We start from the raw sequence: 18734 nt of genomic DNA, 5'->3' as shown, positions 1-18734 counted from the left end.
CTTGGTTTAGTTGTTTGGTGGTGTTCAGTCGCTAAGTTGTATCTGACTTTTTTGAGACCCCATGGACCGAAGCCCTGCCAGGCTCCTCTGTCCATGGGTTTACCCAGGCAAGAATTCTGGAGTGGGAGCCATTTCTGGAGCCATTTCCTTCTCCAGGGGATCTTCCCGACCTCGGGATGGAACCTATATCTCTTGCGTCTCCTGCATTGGCAGGTGGATTCTTTACTGCTAAGCCACCAGGGAAGCTCCCTTGGTTTAATTAGTAGCTCATTAATCTTCATGGCCATGCAGTAATGTGAGTTAAGAGTTTTTAAAATTGAGGTATAGTTGATTTATAATATTATATAAGTGTTAGGTATGCAACATAGTGATTCACAGTTTTTAAAGATTACATTCCATTTATGGTCGTTAGAAAATATTGACCATGTTCCTTGTACAATATATCCTTATTGCTTATTTTATTTTATACATAATTGTGTGTTTGTCTTACATATGAAGAAACTGAGGTCCAGAGAGCTGTGACACAGGGAGTTGGGGAATAAAAGGTGAGCTGGGATCAGAGTCTAGGCTGGATTCCAAGACCCATATTCTTTGTCATGAGCTGCATTGCTTTTCTAGTGGATTTTAATGTTGATTAATTTAAAAGCTTCAAGTGAGCTTGTCTCCTGTGCTGTAAGAGGGTGATGGGTGTAGGGCTGACAGAGTGTGTGAGGTCAGAGGTGGAAAGTGGAGGAGGCATGACCCTTTTTTCTCTCTCTTGCTCATTTTTCTGCTTTCTGCTCCACTCCTCTGGGCTGCAGGACAGCCTGAACGGGCTCTGGCAGCCGAGGCCCAAGCACTGGTGAGTCCAGTCTTGGAACCAGGAGAGGAGTAGAGGTGATTAAGAGTCTGGTGCTACATGGTGGTCACCTGGGGCTTAGGGTCGATTATAGTTTTTTGAAAAATTAAGGTTTTTATTTTGATAGGCATACTGATTCACATGCAGTTGTAAGAAGTGAGATAGATCACATGCACTCTTTGCCAGTTTCTCCCAGTGATAACATCTTGTGAAACTATAGTGTAATAGCTCAACTGGGGTGTCTTGACACAGTCAAGATACAGAACAGTACCTTCTCAAGGATCCCCCTTATTGCTCTTTTATAGCTTTACCCACTTTCTACCTACCCTCACCCCCTTCTTAGCTCTTCTGTTCCCCCATAATAATGTCATTGTAAGAATGTTATAGAATGGTATCATACAGTATACAGCCATTTGGGGTTGGCATTTTTGCTCAGCTTATGATTCCATGGAGATTCATCCAAGCTGGGAGTATCAATAATTTGTTCCTTGTTATTGCTAAGTAGTATTCCATGAAAAAGTGAAAGTGAAGTTGCTCAGTCGTGTCCGACTCTTTGTGACCCCATGGACTGTACTGTACCTGCCAGGCTCCTCCATCCATGGGATTTTCCAGGCAAGATTACTAGAGTGGTTTGCCATTTCCTTCTCCAGGGGATCTTCCCAATCCATGGATCAAACCCGGGTCTCCTGCATTGCAGGCAGACTCTACTGTCTGAGCCACAGGGGGGCTTCAGTATTCCATAGTATAGCTGTATTAGTTATACTCTGTTAGTTAAACTCTATTAGCTTGCTAGGGTGGCCATAACAAAATATCACAGAGTGGGTGGCTTAAACAACAGGAGTTTATTACTGTTTTCTCACAGTTAAGGAGGCTGAAGTCCAAGATGAAGACGAGGCTTGGTCTCTAGTGACATTTCTCTCCCTGGCTTGCGGACGCTACCTCCTTGTTCTCTCCTCACGTGGTTTTTCCTCTGTACACGTGTGTGGAGAGACACAGAGACCTCTGGTGAATCTTTCTCTTTTTAAAAGGACACCGTTTCTTTCAGAAGCCTCACTCTTACGGCCCATTTAACTTTCATCACGTCCTATAGGCCCTATCTCCAAATACAGTTACGTTGGAGTTTAGGACTGCCGCTGCTGCTGCTGCTAAGTCGCTTCAGTTGTGTCCGACTCTGTGCGACCCCATAGATGGCAGCCCACCAGGCTCCCCCGTCCCTGGGATTCTCCAGGCAAGAACACTGGAGTGGGTTGCCATTTCCTTCTCCAATGCATGAAAGTGAAAAGTGAAAGTGAAGTTGCTCAGTCGTGTCCGACTCTTAGCGACCCCATGGACTGCAGCCTACCAGGCCCCTCTGTCCATGGGATTTTCCAGGCAAGAGTACTGGAGTGGGGTGCCATTGCCTTCTCCGGAGTTTAGAACTTCAATATATGAATTTACGGGGGATACAATTCAGTCTATAACAACCACAGTTTGTTTAACCAGTCACCCATTGAAGCACATTTGGCTATTTCCGGTTTTTAGCTATTAAGAATAAAGCTATAAACATTTGTGGACAAGTCTTTATGTGAACATAAATTTTCATTTCTCTGGGATAAATGCCCAGGAGTGTGATGACTGAGTTGTATGGTAGTGATTATACTTTTATAAGCCGATTCCCTTAGAAATTAGCAGGGCCAGCCAGAGAATTGCCTGTCATCGGTTTCCTTGCCCCTTGCCTACCAAGATTCTGTGACCGCTAGTCTCATGAGTACATTTTTGTCAAGTTACATAGAAACACAGTTACGTGTTTAATTTTAAGTCCTCTTCTTCCCCCACTTTTTTCAGTAAATATTTCTACCTGCATCTCAAAAAATAAGGACTTTTTCTGAAAACATTACCCCCCCCCAAAAAAATACCACCATCGTATCTGCAAAAAATTATCAGTAATTCTGTAATTTCATTAAGCATCCAATCAGTATTTAAATTTCCCTGATTGTTTCAAAAATGCTTTTTATGGTTTTGTTTGAATCAGGATCCAAATTAGATCTATCATTGCATTTAGTTAATATGTATTTCATGTCTCTCTCTTTCTCTTTTAAAATTTATTTATTCCTTTTTGAAAATCTTTGTTTATTTATTTTGGTTGTGCCAGGCCTCAGCTGTGGCATGCAGGATCTTCAATGAGGATCTTTAGTTGTAGCATGTGGGATCTAGTTCCCTGACCGGGGATCAAACCCGGGCCCCCTGCATTGGGAGCATGGTGTCTTAGCCATTGAACTACCAGGGAAGTCCCTATTCCTTTTAGTTTTTTATTGTGATAAAATACACATAACATAGTTTTATCATCATAATCATTTTTAAGTGTACAATTGAGTGGGATTAAGTACATTCACATTATTGTGCAACTATTACCGCAGTCCATTGTGGAACTTTTTGTCATCTTGCAAAACTGAAACCCTATATCCATTAAACAGTAGATCCTCATTTCCCCTTCTCCCAGTCCCTGGCACCCACCATTCTTTCTGTCTCCGTGATTTTGACCACTCATTCAGGTACCTCATGTAAGTGGAATCATAGAGTCTCTGTCTTTTTGTGGCTTATTTCACTCAATATAATATCCTCAGAGTCTGTCCATGTTATAGCAAATGTCAGGATTTCCTTTTGTTTTAAGACCTAATGGTATTCTCCTATATGTATATACCACCTTCTGCTTGTCCACTCATCTATTGATGGACTCTTGGGTTGTGTCCGTACTTTAGCTATTGTGAATAATACGGCCATGAACGTGTGTGTACAGATATCACTTTGAGATCTTGCTTTCAATTCTTTTGGATATGTACCCAGAAGTATTATTGCTTCATACAGGAATTCTATTTTTAGTTTTGGGGGGAATTGCCATACTGTTTTCCACAGCGGCTGTACCAACTTACATGACCACCAGTAGTGCAGAAGGTTTCCAAATTTCTTCACATCCTTGCCAACCCTTGTTGTAGTAGCAATCCCAATGCCATCCCAATGAGTGTAAAGTGACAATTTCAGGGTAGTTTTGATTTCCTTTTGCTAATGGTTAGTAATGTTGATCATCTTTTCATGTGCTTATGGCCATTTGTGTATTTTCTTTGGAGAAAAGTCTATTGAAGTCCTTTGCTCATTTTTGAATCAGGTTTTATTTTTGTTGTTGTTGAGTTTTAGGAGTTCACTGTATATTTTAAGTATTAGTCCTTTATTGGACATCTCCAGCTTCTTTATGTACCTTTTCCTTTCTGTTTTTTCTCTCATAATTTGTTGAAGAGTTGGTAAGTTTCATTTTATTTTAACACTGTGTTTTGTTCACTTTGTGCTCAGTCATGACCAGTTACATTTCACACAGCAAGCTTGCCTGTTTTCAGCCTAGAGGACCACTGGGTATAAGACACTTCTGGAGGAGCAGTATCTTAATGTTGCTGTTGGGTGATGGAGCCTAGTTACACACATCTGACTGTAGGCCAAATATATGATACTTCATCTACACATTGGTATGAGTTTCAGAACATTGGTATATGAATTAGATCCAGTGAATATGGAAACAAAAGACCATTCCACGTGTGGAAATGGTGGCTGTTAAGAAGCTATCTTGCAGTCATAAATATGTATTTATTTGACAATTAGGAATCTCAGAATTCATCTTGGTGTAGTAGAAAAGGCGCTATGTTAGGTGCAGGAGAGAGTTGAGTCCTGGTGTTTTCTCTGCTCCCTGCTCCCTGTATGACCTTGGACAAATCACATGCCCTCTTCAGGCTTCAGTTTCTCATCCAGTGAATGTGAGGCATGGACGTGGTAGGGTTCAAGGTTGTTTCCTGCTTGGTCTGGAGTCTGGGTTGTCTTTTCGGGTTAATCATGAAAAAGATATCATTCCAGTAATTTGACTCTGGAGGAGTCAAATTTGACTCCAGGGGAATCAAAGGAGAACTTTCTGGAAGGAGTTTTACTATGTTGGGATTTCCACTGATGGTCTTAGATTGCCCTGAAGATTGGATTTGTGATTGGCTTGGTGGTAGTCCCTAGGACCAGCCATAGGATTGCTTGAGGCAGTAAGCTTTTTCATAATATGTATGCTAACTAAGCATGAATGGGGAATCTCTTATGGCATGAGGTTGAAAGCGCCATCTAGTCTTCATCCAGGTAAACGTTTTCTCTTTTTCTCTCCTACGCCGCTGGGAAGCTAGCGGCACTGTGTTCCAGTGGGGAACTGGTTTGGCATCATCTGGACGGCGACTGTGTCCTGGGCAGACTCTCCCACTGTTTCTGACAGCAAAGGAACCCAGCACAGTGACAGGTAAGGCCCTTATTTCTTCTGAGTCCTGTATTCATTCTTTGTCTGGAAACGGAGATACAGGCATGCACAAAATGGGTAAATGGCATTTTTCTTTTTGCTGTTTCTTGGTCTCTCTGTCTTAACTCTCTATTGGTAGGTCTCTTAATTTTTGGGGATTTTTGTAGGCCCAGTAAAAGTACCCCTCTTTGGTGCCAGAGTTCAGAACCCATTGAAAGACAGATGCAAGTCAGGTAGGTAGAAATCAAAATGGTTAGATTGAAAGACATGAGTTAGGTGTTTGGAAATAACGGGTAGCAGTAGTGAGCCTCCAAGTTCTGAATACCAGCTTGGATTTACCCACCAGGCACAGGCGCAGCTGCAGGCAGTCCTGCTAAATTCCTGGTGCCACTGAGCACCTGGAGGAGGGGCCCTCTGCAGGCAGGCACAGCCCAGAGAGAGAAGCCACGAAGACCATGCCTGCCTGCCCAGCCACTCCCCAAAGGAAAGCAGGAGCGGCTGAGGACGTAGAGAGAGGGGCCGGAAGTGTTCCCTTAGGGAAGTCTCTCCATGAGCACATGAAGAGTAGATAGGAAGGGTGCTGCCTACTGGTCTGCTGGTCAGCCTTTTGTTGGGAAGTTAGCCTCTAGGACCTCCTGTCTCTCTCCCTCTACACTCTCTTCGTGGGCCTTTCTCTCTCCATATGTAGTACCACGTCTCCACCTCCTCCTTCTCTTCCTCTCTGGCTATCTGACTTTGTGATCCAGTTAACTGAGGGTTGGCTCTAGGAGAAAGCTGTTAGGAAACCTCTACTCTCCTCTAGCTCAGAACAAAGGAGGGATTTTTGAGGGTGGTAGGAAGCAGGGAAAGAAGACTGAGGAGTGAGCCACAGTGGGAGTGTGCTACAAGTTGTTGGGATGCTCTGATTGCCACTTTCTCTCTCTCTTTTTAAAAAAATATTTATTTGTTTATTTGGCTGTACCTGGTCTTAGTTATAGCATGTGGAATCTTTGGTTGCAGCATGTGGGATCTAGTTCCCTGACCAGGGATCGAACCCAGGCCCCCTGCATTGGGGTGTGGAGTCTTAGGCACTGGACCACCAGGGAAGTCCCTGATCTGATTTAGTCCTCACGGCTTCCCCCTGCTGCGGGCGTAAGGTTAGCCCCCTGAAGCCCAGGGGTTGAGCTGGGGAGAGTTCTCTCAGAGAAGGAGAAGGGACCATTGGACACAGGCCAGAGAGTCTGCTTCACATTGAAAGCATTTGTAATATAAGCTCATACTTCCCAAACATTTTTCCTGCCTCACCAGGGTATTCGCTGCTCCCTGGGCATGCACTGTGTTCTCATCCCTCTGTGCTTGTGGGCAGACTATTACCTCTGTGCAGAATGCCTTTTCCTTTCTGTTCTCCGTGGAAAAATCCTGATAATTTTTCAGGTCCTAGCTCAGCTGCAACTGAAAGACTCTGCCCTCTTCTCACCTCCGTTTGCATTTTCTTTCTCTGCAGGGACAGCACAGTGTGTTGTATTGTTATGAGCTGTTTACATGTTTTCCCAAATGCCAAAGATGATGAGCATTTTAAGGCTAGGGACTGTGTCTACTTTCTGTTTTTGTACAGATTTTGTATCTAAAAGGAATCAGTAATGTTTTTATTTGATTTGACTTAACCTGGTTGGGAATCTTCTCAGGGCACAGCTTAGATTCAGAGGTGATTTGGGGGAGTTTTCTGATGAGACAGTAGCAGAGATCTCAGCTTCCTGCCCTCAAAGTCTTTCACTTTACCTTCCCCCCATCTTTACATCATCTCCATCAGTTCTGGAGCTGGGACCCTGGGCGTCCTCTCCCAACCTGGCCACTAGGGGACCAGTGCGTCCTCTCTGATGAAAGTGGCAAGAACATCTGTTTGTCCCTTTCTCATTCTATAGGATACTTGACGGCATGAGGGGTATTTTAAGACACTGGAGAAGCTCTATACAGTCCGCAAAAACAAGAGCCGGAGTTGACTGTGGCTCAGATCATGAACTCCTTACTGCAAAATTCAGACTTAAATTGAAGAAAGTAGGGAAAACCACTAGACCATTCAAGTATAACCTAAATCAAATCCCTTACAGTTATATAGTGGAAGTGACAAATAGATTCAAGGGATTAGATCTGATAAGAGTGCCTGAAGAACCATGGACAGAGGTTCGTGACATTGTATAGGAGGCAGTGATCAAGACCACTCCCAAGAAAAAGAAATGTAAAAAGACAAAATGGTTGTCAGAGGAGGCCTTACAAATATCTGAGAAAAGAAGAGAAGCTAAAGGCAAAGGAGAAAAGGAAAACTATACCCGTCTGAATGCAGAGTTCCAAAGAATAGCAAGGAGCGATAAGAAAGCCTTCCTCAGCGATCAATGCAAAGAAATAGAGGAAAGCAATAGAATGGGAAAGACTAGTGATCTCTTCAGGAAAATTAGAGATACCAAGGGAACATGTCATACAAAGATGGGTACAATTAAGGACAGAAATGGTATGGACCTAACAGAAGCAGAAGATATTAAGAAGAGGTGGCAAGAATACACAGAAGAAATATATAAAAAAGATCTTCATGACCCAGATAACCATGATGGTGTGATCACTCACCTAGAGCCAGACATCCTGGAATGTGAAGTCAAGTGGGCCTTAAGAAGCATCACTACAAACAAAGCTAGTGGAGGTGATGGAATTCCAGTTGAGCTCTTTCATATCCTAAAAGGTGATGCTATGAAAGTGCTGCACTCAATATGCCAGCAAATCTAGGAAACTCAGCAGTAGCCATAGGACTGAAAATGGTCAGTTTCATTTCAATCCCTAAGAAAGGCAATGCCAAAGAATGTTCAAACTACTTCACAATTGCACTCATCTTACACGCTAGCAAAGTAATGCTCAAAATTCTCCAAGCCAGGCTTCAACAGTACATGAACCATGAACTTCCAGATGTTCAAGCTGGATTTAGAAAAGGTAGAGGAACCAGGGATCAAATTGCCAATATCCATTGGATCATAGAAAAAGTAAGAGAGTTCCAGAAAAACATCTACTTCTGCTTTATTGACTACTCCAAAACCTTTGACTGTGTGGATCACAATGAACTGTGGAAAATTCAAGAGATGGGAATACCAGACCACCTTACCTGCCTTCTGAGAAATCTGTATGCAGGTCAAGAAGCAACAGTTAGAACCAGACATGGAACAACAGACTGGTTCCAATTTGGGAAAGGGGTACGTACAGGCTGTATATTGTCACCCTGCTTATTTAACTTATATGCAGAGTACATCATGTCAAATGCCAGACTGGATGAAGTACAAGCTGGAATCAAGATTGCTGGAAGAAATATCAGTAACCTCAGATATGCATATGACACCACTCTTATGGCAGAAAGCAAAGAGGAACTAGAGAGACTCTCAGTGAAAGTGAAAGAGGAGAGTGAAAAAGTTGGCTTAAAACTCAACATTCAGAAAACTAAGATCATGGCATCCGGTCCCATCACTTCATGGCAAATAGATGGGGAAACAGTGGAAACAGTTGGGCTCCAAAATCACTGCAGATGGTGACTGCAGCCATAAAATTAAAAGGCGCTTGCTCCATGGAAGAAAAGCTGTGACCAACCTAGATAGCATATTAAAAAACAGAGACATTACTTTGTCAACAAAGGTCCATCTAGTCAAGCTACAATTTTTCCAGTAGTCACGTATGGATGTGAGAGTTGGACTAGGAAGAAAGTTGAGTGCCGAAGAATTGATGCTTTTGAACTGTGGTGTTGGAGAAGACTCTTGAGAGTCCCTTGGACTGCAGGAAGATCCAACCAGTCAATCCTAAAGGTAAACAGTCCTGAATATTCATTGGAAGGACTGATGCTATAGCTGAAACTCTAATACTTTGGCCACCTGATGTGAAGAACTGACTCATTTGAAAAGACCCTGATGCTGGGAAAGACTGAAGGCAGGAGGAGAAGGGGATGACAGAGGATGAGATGGTTGGATAGCATCACTGATGTGACGGACATGAGTTTGAGCAAACTCCAGGAATTAGTGATGGACAGGGAAGCCTGCAGTCCATGGGGTCACAAATAGTTGGACATGACTGAGTGACTGAACTGAACTGAGTAAATTAAACAGAAATGTCAGAAGAAAGTTACAGAATAAGACTGCATATCTGCATGCCAGACCAGGTGATCACAGCTTTGAGCAGAGTTGATTGGGATTATACCTCATCACTGAAAGCAGTGTATTTAGGGAGGAAGAGCCTGGATTTGAGATGGGAGGCAAGTTCAAATTCTAGTTCTGTCTGTGTCTTGTTAGAAGGCCTGGACTTGTGTCTCAGTGTCTGCACTTGATAGCAGCTGAATATAAGAGATGTCACTGCTTCTGGGCCCACTCCGTGGACAGAGCAAGGAAATATACAGGGACACACACTTGTGTTTATACCTACGTATACCTACGTTTGTTTATCTTTTGTAGAAACCATGAGTTTACACTGAATTCAGTTACAATCCAGTGTCAAATGGTCGATTCTAGCCTTCCACCTTTTCATATCTGTTCCTTCCTTCTCTTTTCTAATAGTGGGAAATCTGACTCCTTTATCCTCAAAATATTTACTTATTTGTTCAGCCTCCTGGATATCACCAGTCTGTCTACCACGCCGCTCATCTTCTTGGCCAGTGCTGCTGACTCAGACCTTCATGCTTTGGCTGAGTTTCTCCCCAGGTGCTGGTGGGTCACTGCTTGTGGCCCTTCTCTACCCAATTTGTTCTGTTATAAATGTGATTTCAAAAGAATTTTTTTTTTTTTTTTTGTAGGCCTAGAGAATTCTCAAGCAGTATGTGTTCTTGCTGGCTCTGATCACTCAGCGTCACTGACAGGTAGGTAACATGCCGTTCAGAGTGCTGGGCGTTTCTGCCTCAAGTGTTGCTGTTGGGGTACAGATGGGAGAGCATAGACGATGGAGTCGGGATAATGATGCCACTGCTGATGTGATCTTAGCAAGTCACTCTACCTTCCTGAGACCATTGACTTGTCTATAAAATATTTTGGGGGTAGTTTTCAGAATTTCATATGATAATACACGTCAAAACACTCATGTGAAATAGAGGCTCACTTCCCTTCCTCTGAGTTTGTTTTCTCAGCTGTACAACAGGGATAAAAATATCTTTCGGAGTAGTTGTGATTGTCAAATCATGTAACCAACAGTAAGTTTATGTATAACATATTCTTATTCATCTAATCTGTTTTGATGTCTAATGTAACTGTTTTAAACTTCCCTGGTGGCTCATTCAGTGAATAGTCAATGCAGGAGGCCTGAGTTTGGTCCCTGGGTCAGGAAGATCCCCTGGAGAAGGGAATGGCTGCCCACGCCAGTATTTTTGCCGGAGAATCTCATGGACAGAGAAGCCTGGCGGGCTACAGTCCATGGGGTTGCAAAGAGTCAGACATGACTGAGCGACTAAACACATATACACATATAACTATCAAAGCTTTCTAGGTTCTCTAGCTTTCTCTTCTCTAGCTGTTTAATCTCAAACTAGCATATTTTTGCTTTGCTTTGTCACTCAATCGTGTCAGACTCTTTGCAATCTTGTTTAGTCCATGGAATTCTCCAGGCCAGAATACTGGAATGGATAGCTGTTCCCTTTTGTAGGGCGTCTTCCCCACCCAGGGATTGAACCCAGGTCTCCTGCATTACAGGCAGGTTCTTTACCAGCTGAGTCACCAGGGAAGCCCTGTATCTTTCTACTCCTTTATCTGTTGCCCTGTCTGTTCTCTCTGTTTATCTTCTCTATTTTATTTAACTACATGTTTCTATTTTTATCTTCCATCTTTGTATATAACCAAGGTCTCCATATACTGCTAAATCTAGTTGTGTGTATATTTTTCTAATTTATTTTATGTTTTTATATATTTCTCTAGTTGATCTCTCTATTTCCATCTCTTTAATCTGCCCTCACTCCAGTATTCTGGCCTGGAGAATTCCATGGACTGTATAGTTGCAAAGAGTTGGACACGACTGAGTGACTTTCACTTTCACTCTCTATCTAGTCTTTTTTCTCTCACACACTATGTATATCTCTCTGCCTTGGCTATGTATCCATCCATCCATCTATTTGACACACTCAGTCAATACAGTATAAACTGCTGACAGTGCAGCATTTTTTTGGGTTGCGTTGGCTCTTTGTAGCTGCACAGGCTTTTCTCTAGTGGCAGCAAGTGGGAGCGCCTCTCTAGTTGTGGTCCGGGGGCTTCTCACTGTGATGGCTTCTCTTGTTGCAGAGCACACGCTCCAGGGTGTGTGGGCTTCACCCTAGTCGTTTACCACCCCTGGTAGTGGTGGCACGTGAGCTCAGTAGTTGCGACTCCCGGGCTCTAGAGCACAGGCTCAGTAGTTGTGGGCTTAGTTGCTCTGTGACGTGGATCTTCCCAGATCAGGGACTGAACCCATGTCTCCTGGATTGGCAGGTGGATTCTTTACCACTGAGCCACCAGGGAAGCCCCAGCATTTTCTTGAAAGTGAAAGTTCTCTCTCTCAAAGTTTATCTTTTTCAAAGCCTAGATTGCCCTGACTCCTGCAGGTAGACTGGAGACTATAGCTATGAGAAATTTATGTTGGTAAGCTCTCTTGCCCAGAGTTGAATGCATTTCATTTTTTAAGCAAAGGGAAATGACTTTCATACACTGTATTTTCAATGTTTTATGTGGAAATTAAAGATGTGTACACTGTATCTGTAAATTAATGGGGGCTTGCATTCTTCAACATCAGATTTGAGGAGAACACAAGAGCTGTAATGTGAGAGTTTAAACACTTTATAAATTCTGAATTATAGATAATTTGATATTTAATGAATTAAAAGCAACTAACTAATGAAGGAAATACCTGCTTTTAGCCTCTGGTTCATATTAGGTAGATTTGTACATATGCTAAAAAGAGTGAGCTGAAATGAATGCCAGCTCTAAGGACTCTCCTGGGCATGTGGTCCCTCACCTCCCCTTTTATAGAGGGAACGAGAAGTGATTAGTTCATCCCTTGTAGTCCTCACTAGCTCTGGGAGAAGGCATTCTTTTCCAAGAATAAGAATAGAGTAATAGGTTTCAACTTTTAGTCTAACTTGAAATGGCTAGTATTATGTAAACCTAGAGGTTCTTCTGATTGCTCATTAATATCAATTTCTTCAAAAATTTTATATTACTAAAACTATTATTTCATATGCGGGTACTTTTGTTATGGTGTTTTAAAAACACAGATGTTGAATTTTTTCTTGAGATGTGCTTCATATATGAAATTTACTCCTTTAAAGTGTGCAATTTAGTGATTTTTAGAGTATATGCACAAGGTAAATTGGTTCTGGATATTTTGAAAGTGACTTAAAAGGGTCAAGATTAATATCCCTCTTTCCCAGTCCAGTTCAAGCTGTGGCACACCGCGTTTTGTTCGGTGCTCTCTAGACCGCTTTGGAGTTGTAGCTTATGTAACTGTTTGGCATTGCAGCAGAATTTAATTTTGCCTGCTGATGCACAGCGTAATGATCTGCATGTGGAAGACAGTTTGTCTTTGCAAAAGATGGTTTAGACTTACTAAGATAAATGAAGGCTTATAACAGACACAGGCTCATTGTCAGTGGCACCTTGGTAGCTCAGCAGTCCCTTTCATGGGTGGAGACTTTGCCGAGGGGCTCCACTTCCCTCTTGTAAGGAATCCTCATACTTAACACACCCTGGTGAGGTCCAGGGAGGTTGCCTTCTCTCTAGGCATGAAATAAACCAAATTTGCCGTATAGAACTGCGGTATGTCAGTGCTGCAAGGTCACCTGGGTGACACAAAGACTCCACTGATTTATGGTCCCTTATTTTAGACTTGGGCTTCCCCGGGGGCCCCAGTGGTAAAGAACCCCCCTGCCAGTGCAGGAGATGTAAGAGACACAGGTTCGATCCCTGGGTTGGGAAAATGCCCTGGAGAAGGAAATGGCAACCCACCCCAGTGTTCTTGCCTGGAAAATTCTGTAGGCAGAGGAGCCTGGTGGGCTACCCTCCATGGGGTTGCAAAGAGTCAGACACGACTGAGGGACTGAGCACACATTTTAGACCATGAAACAGAGACCCAGAATGTGACGTGATGTGCCCAGTGTCAAAGAGTCATCCAGTAGCAGATCTGGGACTTAAACCCCAAGTCTTGGCCTCATATCCTTTAATGATACTGTTTGGCTTCTGATTGGTTTTTGAGAATAGACCAAGCTGCTCCAGGGCAAGCGATGCTATAAACCTTTATTGGGAGGTCACAGGATGCAGTGGAAGTGGAAAATCCGGTTTCTGGTCCTGCTTGATCCCTAATAAGCCTTGCAATCTTGAAAGTCACTTAATGTCTCCGAGCCTTGGTTAATTTATCTTCCAGAAGAGTGCTGTCTAGGAGAAATATAATGTGAGCTGCATTGCAAAAAGTAAAAAGAAACAGGCGAATTAATTTTAATAATTTATTTTGCTTTACCCAGTATATCCAAAATATTATTGCAACATGTAATCAATATGAAAATTCTTAAGGAGCCATACTCTTTGTTTTTGCACTAAGTTTTCACAATACATTGTGCTTTTTTTTTTTAATCTTCAAAACGTCTCATTTGAACCTCACAATAATCCTGTGATATAAGCAGGAATAAGACTGACTGACATTGTGATTTAGTAGAAAGAGCAATTTCAGAGTCAAGTGACTGGTGCCTTAGCCGCCTGTGGGCACCGTGTGCTGTCCTGTGCTGTGTTACATGTGAGGGTTGGGGAAGCACTGAGAGATCATCCAAGGAGTCACAGACGGTAGATTCATAAGTCAGACTGTAGCCCATGCCCCCTTTTGTTTGACTTCCAGTTAAAGATTTGTTGAACTTGAATGCCTTCTCGACAGCCATGTGCCCTCTGGTTTGCCACAGTCGCCCGCCAGTCTCTCCTTACATCAGTTACAGTGTCCTTCTCCACCATCAGCTTTCCCCTCCAGTCTTCAGCTGGTGAAACTAAGGTTTGGAGAGGAAGTGGTTTGTCCAAGGTCAATAACTAGTTAGCAGATCCAAGAATAGAAGCCAGAATCACTTGACTCTGAATTTGCTCTCTTTCTGTTAAATCGCAATGTCAGTCAGTCTCATTCCTGCTTATATCTCAGGATTATTGTGAGGTTCAAATGAGCTTAAGTGCTATGTGAATGTGATACGATAACATTATATTTTCCGCTGAACAGGGCATGTGGTGAAATCATCAGATATTTATAAAGTTTAAACTTTAAATAATTTGCCTTTTAATCTGTTATTTTGAAAAGCTAATATATATTTTTTCTAACAAAAGGTAAGCATTTATTTAAAAAATGTAGAAAACGGAGAACCATATGTCTTGCACAAGGTGGATGTTGAATAAATATTTGTTGAATGAATTAATGAAAAAATAAACGCACTTTTCCTGTTCTTGACAAACTGTTAAAAACATTTGGCCTTTTTTCCTATTTATAGAATTAAAAAAAAACTTATGTATTATGCTATACCTGAATTTGGTATCTTGCTTTGCTCTATTCAATATTGTAGGGTAAGAATAATACAACTTCTTTGAACCACTTTTTTCCCCCAGACTCGGGTTATTTTCCATCATTTTGGGCTAATGTTTCTTCACCTCTTTTGTTTCCCTTCTGTTTGTTTAAAGATGCAGGAGAGCTGTATGTTTGGGGAAGCAACAAACACGGGCAACTGGCTTCCCAGGCTGCTTTCCTCCTTCTGCCCCAGAGAATAGAAGCACGTTGTTTCCAGAATGAAAAGATCGCTGCTGTCTGGAGTGGGTGGACACACCTGGTTGCTCAGACAGGTGAGAGAGTGGCAGGGAATTTGTGGTTGGAAAGAGCAGCTGGGGGACAGCTGTCTAAATAGCTATGAATGCTTGGGATTAGGTAGGTTGGTTTTCACTGATGAAAAGCTTGAAGGACTGGGAAGGGGAGGACCTGAGATCTATTAATAGTTCTGCAGTCAGTCAGATGTGTGGCTTTACTTCTCTGGATCATAGATTTGTACCCAAAAATGTGAGGCTGGTTTAGGTTAACTCCTTGTGGTTCTAAGGGTCCATGAGGTTTCGAGAGGCAACAGGCACCACCCAGAAATTTGTCCAGGTTGTTGGGAGGGTCTTTGCCTTGTCATAGCTAAAGGAGTGACTCTATTTGCATTTCCACCTGAGTCTAAATTCAAGGCATCAGAAACTTAAGTTAAATGTTCAAGATTGAGGCAGAGCATTATTTTGAGTCATAGCTGGCATGGTATTTTGGTTTGAATTTTTATTAACCCTAACAAACTGTGTACATTGATTTGAATATCTCACGTGTTCCCTCAGACCTCACTTTACCAGGCCAGGCCATCCAGCTTTTGGCATCTTTATCTTTTCTTGATTCATCTTAATTGTTTCTCATCTCTCTCTTAGGGCATTTCTTCTTTCTTAGTCTTCATATTCCTGACAGTGTTCTCAGGGTTTGTTTTTTCATGGCTGTCCTTCTTCCCAACCTTCCTACAGCTCTTGCTGACTGACACAGAGTTTCCCAGGCCGGCAGGTTGTGATTCTTAAGATCCATTATCGTGTCAAGGCCTTCTGAACTTCAGGGGTTCTCAGGAGTCCCCTTGCCTGCTCTTGGCCTGCTTGTTAGCAACACGCCGATCTGTAGACCCCCAAATACCTCATGACTTATTCCAATGCCTTCTGACTTCTGTAGGTTTTCAAGTCCGCTTCAGTTATCCTTGGTTAACACACACTACATGTTTGAACACACAAACATAGGCTTAGGAGTATTTACATCCATGATGCTTTTAATTGGTTCTTAAATTTTTTTTAAAGATTGCTTTGAAACAGAGGCCTGTATAACCAAGGTGTATTTAAACTTTCTGCATTTACTTTTTCAGAGGGTGCTCTAATGGTGTCATTCATTTGGAGGCAAATCATGACTTTCCTCACAGTAGTTCAGACTGCTTAAAGATTGGGACCATCTACAGAAATTTATCTTAAAGAGACTCTCTGAGCATAGTAGCTACTTATTTATATAATTGTTAACTGTTTCTCTTCTCCTCCTGATAGTGAGTTCTGTGAGAGGAAGCCCCATATTAGTCTTGCTCACATCTGTATCTCCACCACCTCCCAAAGAAAGTATTCATTGGCTGCATTAAACCTGCTAGTTAAAAGAGACTAAACATACTCAAATGAGGCAGGGTAGACTGCGAGGATTTCTGACCTCTTAAGAGGTCCATGATCAGAAGGCTTCAGTTTGTCTCTTTGAATTTGGTTATTGTTTATTGGGAACCTTTTGAGCAGTGGGCTAAGCTTGAAGAAACGGAGGAGACGGGCCATGCTCTGTCGGGGCTTCCCAGGTGGCGCTAGTGGTAAAGAACCCGCCTGCCAATGCAGGAGACATAAGACACAAAAGTTCAATCCCTGGGTCGGGAGATCCCTTGGAGAAGGCAATGGCTACTCGCTGCAGTATTCTTGCCTGGAGAACCCCATGGACAAAGGAGCCCAGTGGGCTATAGTTTATGGGGTTGAAAAAGAGTTGTTCATGACTGGTCACTTGGCACGCATGTATGCCCTGTCCCTGCCATGTGTGGACAGGCTTAAGAGTACAGAGACAGAAGGTTTTACCCATCCGCCCACCATACAGATGGTGAGGATCCGTTTATGTACCATTCCTTGTGCTTGGTCCTAGTCCTGCCCTCAAGGGGCCCACTGTCAGTGGGGGAGACAGGCTGGCGTCCGATTTCAGTGCATCAGTGGAGCCAAGTCACCATGCAGAGGGGCACAGACACTAGCAGTCGTGTGAGTCACTGGGTGTTAACAGGTAGGCGTTTCATGCTTAGTCAGTCTCCAAAGGATTGCAGTGCAGCAGGATACACTTACTACCAAGCGGTAGTGGGTTTAGTTGAGTCTGTCAGTAAGCCTGTTAGCTGGTTAGGCAGCTGACTAAAGAAAGGCATAGAGATGTTGCTGCTTTGATTCTGGCTTTGCACCGTTGGAACTCATTCTGATCTCCACGTCTGGGCCAACAGCACGGCCCTCGGGGTGGGAGGTTGGAACCCATGTCCCTGACACTGCCTGAGTCATCCCAGCTTCTCTGTGGGGCTCAGCTTCAGGTTTCTACCTCCCCTTGAAAGCATGGTCTTTGGGTAAAGTTTCAGCTGTTTAATTAACTTGTTGATTCGGATCTCTTGTTTGTGCGCTTTGTCCCTTTCCCCTTTCTCCCGAGTGCAGAGTGGTTGGAAGCTGGGCTGTTGGAGTGGCCTGGTTGCCGCACTGAGTTTTGGGTGGATGAGAGTCCCCTGCTGTTTGATTCACCAGTTTTATCCTCCTCCCCAGCAGCCGTGGACCCCTTTGCCCTGGCACGGTGTCATTGAAAAGAAACAGCCAGGGCCTCCAGTTTAATCAGACCCAGCTGCTCATGTTAACGGGAACAAGATTTGCTTACAGGATCAGAAGCAACTCATTATTGGAACAAGGAGTTATTTGATTCGAGTTGTTTTCACAAGCTCCAGAGGAGAATGGTTCCTGGGACCTACCTGCAGCCACAGCAGCACAGAAAGCTGCCTCCTGTCTCATTCTGTGAGGCATTAGGGTGTGATATTGATTAAAAACAGCTTATGGGCCGTGACCATGGATCTGCCCAGTAAGGTGGGCTGGATTGGGTTAGGATGAGAGCGGGGAAGTACACAGTGCTCTCTCCTTACTGGTGTGAGTACTTACTGGTGTGATAGTCCCTACACCAGTGACTCCCAGCCACAGGCCACTTTGTACCTTGGGGGATGTTTGCAAGGTTTCAGAATGTGTCTGGTTATCACATCTGGGATTGGGGTGCTACTGGCCTCTACTTGGTACAGGCCAGGGATGCTGCTAAATGTCCTACAACGCAGAGGCAGCCCCACAACACAGACACCCAGCCCCAGGTGTTGGTGGTGCCACCGTCAAGGAACGCTGCCCAAGACGGCCACCCCCAGCGGAAGGTGCTGAGCGAGGGCAGGTCACACGGTACCAGGACAACTTTTAGTTCATGCATATGGGACTCTGGGATGCAGTCTCTGCCCTTCCCCATCAGGAGTCTGGTGTCTGCCTGCAGTGCTTGCGATGGAAAAATACTTTTCTCCGTTAGTCAGAAGCACTTGGAAAGAGTCCAGGAGAACCTGTTCTAATCTGGGAAAGTTGGCAAGGTACCTGTGTCTCAGGCTGGTGGAGCTGCATTCTAGAAACCTTTCCCAAGCTGCTTAATGTCCCTGATCATTGTTCTCGGGAACTTCATGGGACTCCTGGGTGACTTTATCCGGGCTCGGTGACCTGCAGCTGTCTCCTCTGAGATTCATGATTTCCTGGCCTGAAGTGCTTCCTGTGAGGACTGGATGGCAGCTCTGGGTGCCTTCTTAGTTGGTGACCTTAATGAAGTCACTTCACCTGTCTAGGCTCAGTTTCCTCATTTCTCAAGTCAGGATGTTAAAACCTACCTCCCTTCTGTAAGCAGCTGTGTAGGGTTCAAATGGGTGTATCTGTTGAATGGTGCTGCTCTGTGTGCTGTGCTTAGCGGCTCAGTTGTGTCCAACTCTTTGCAACCCCATGGGCAGTAGCCTGCCAGGCTCCTCTGTCCAAGTAA

The 18734-nt window shown here is 43.6% G+C and overlaps 1 protein-coding gene across 2 annotated transcripts in view; it reads left to right on the top strand.

Moving 5' to 3' along the window:
- Positions 1–18734, top strand: part of SERGEF (secretion regulating guanine nucleotide exchange factor) — a 248780-nt gene that overhangs the window by 14361 nt on the left and 215685 nt on the right. For both annotated transcript variants that reach the window (XM_005896770.3, XM_070384045.1), the window contains exons 6-8: positions 5019–5132; positions 9919–9981; positions 14780–14938. In XM_005896770.3, the coding sequence (XP_005896832.2) occupies positions 5019–5132; positions 9919–9981; positions 14780–14938 (336 nt within the window). The remainder of the gene's footprint in view (positions 1–5018; positions 5133–9918; positions 9982–14779; positions 14939–18734) is intronic.

Source organism: Bos mutus, chromosome 15, assembly GCF_027580195.1.
Source record: "Bos mutus isolate GX-2022 chromosome 15, NWIPB_WYAK_1.1, whole genome shotgun sequence".
Lineage (NCBI taxonomy): Eukaryota > Metazoa > Chordata > Mammalia > Artiodactyla > Bovidae > Bos > Bos mutus.
Note: the sequence above shows the minus strand (reverse complement) of the source record. Positions and strands in the feature narration are given on the sequence as shown.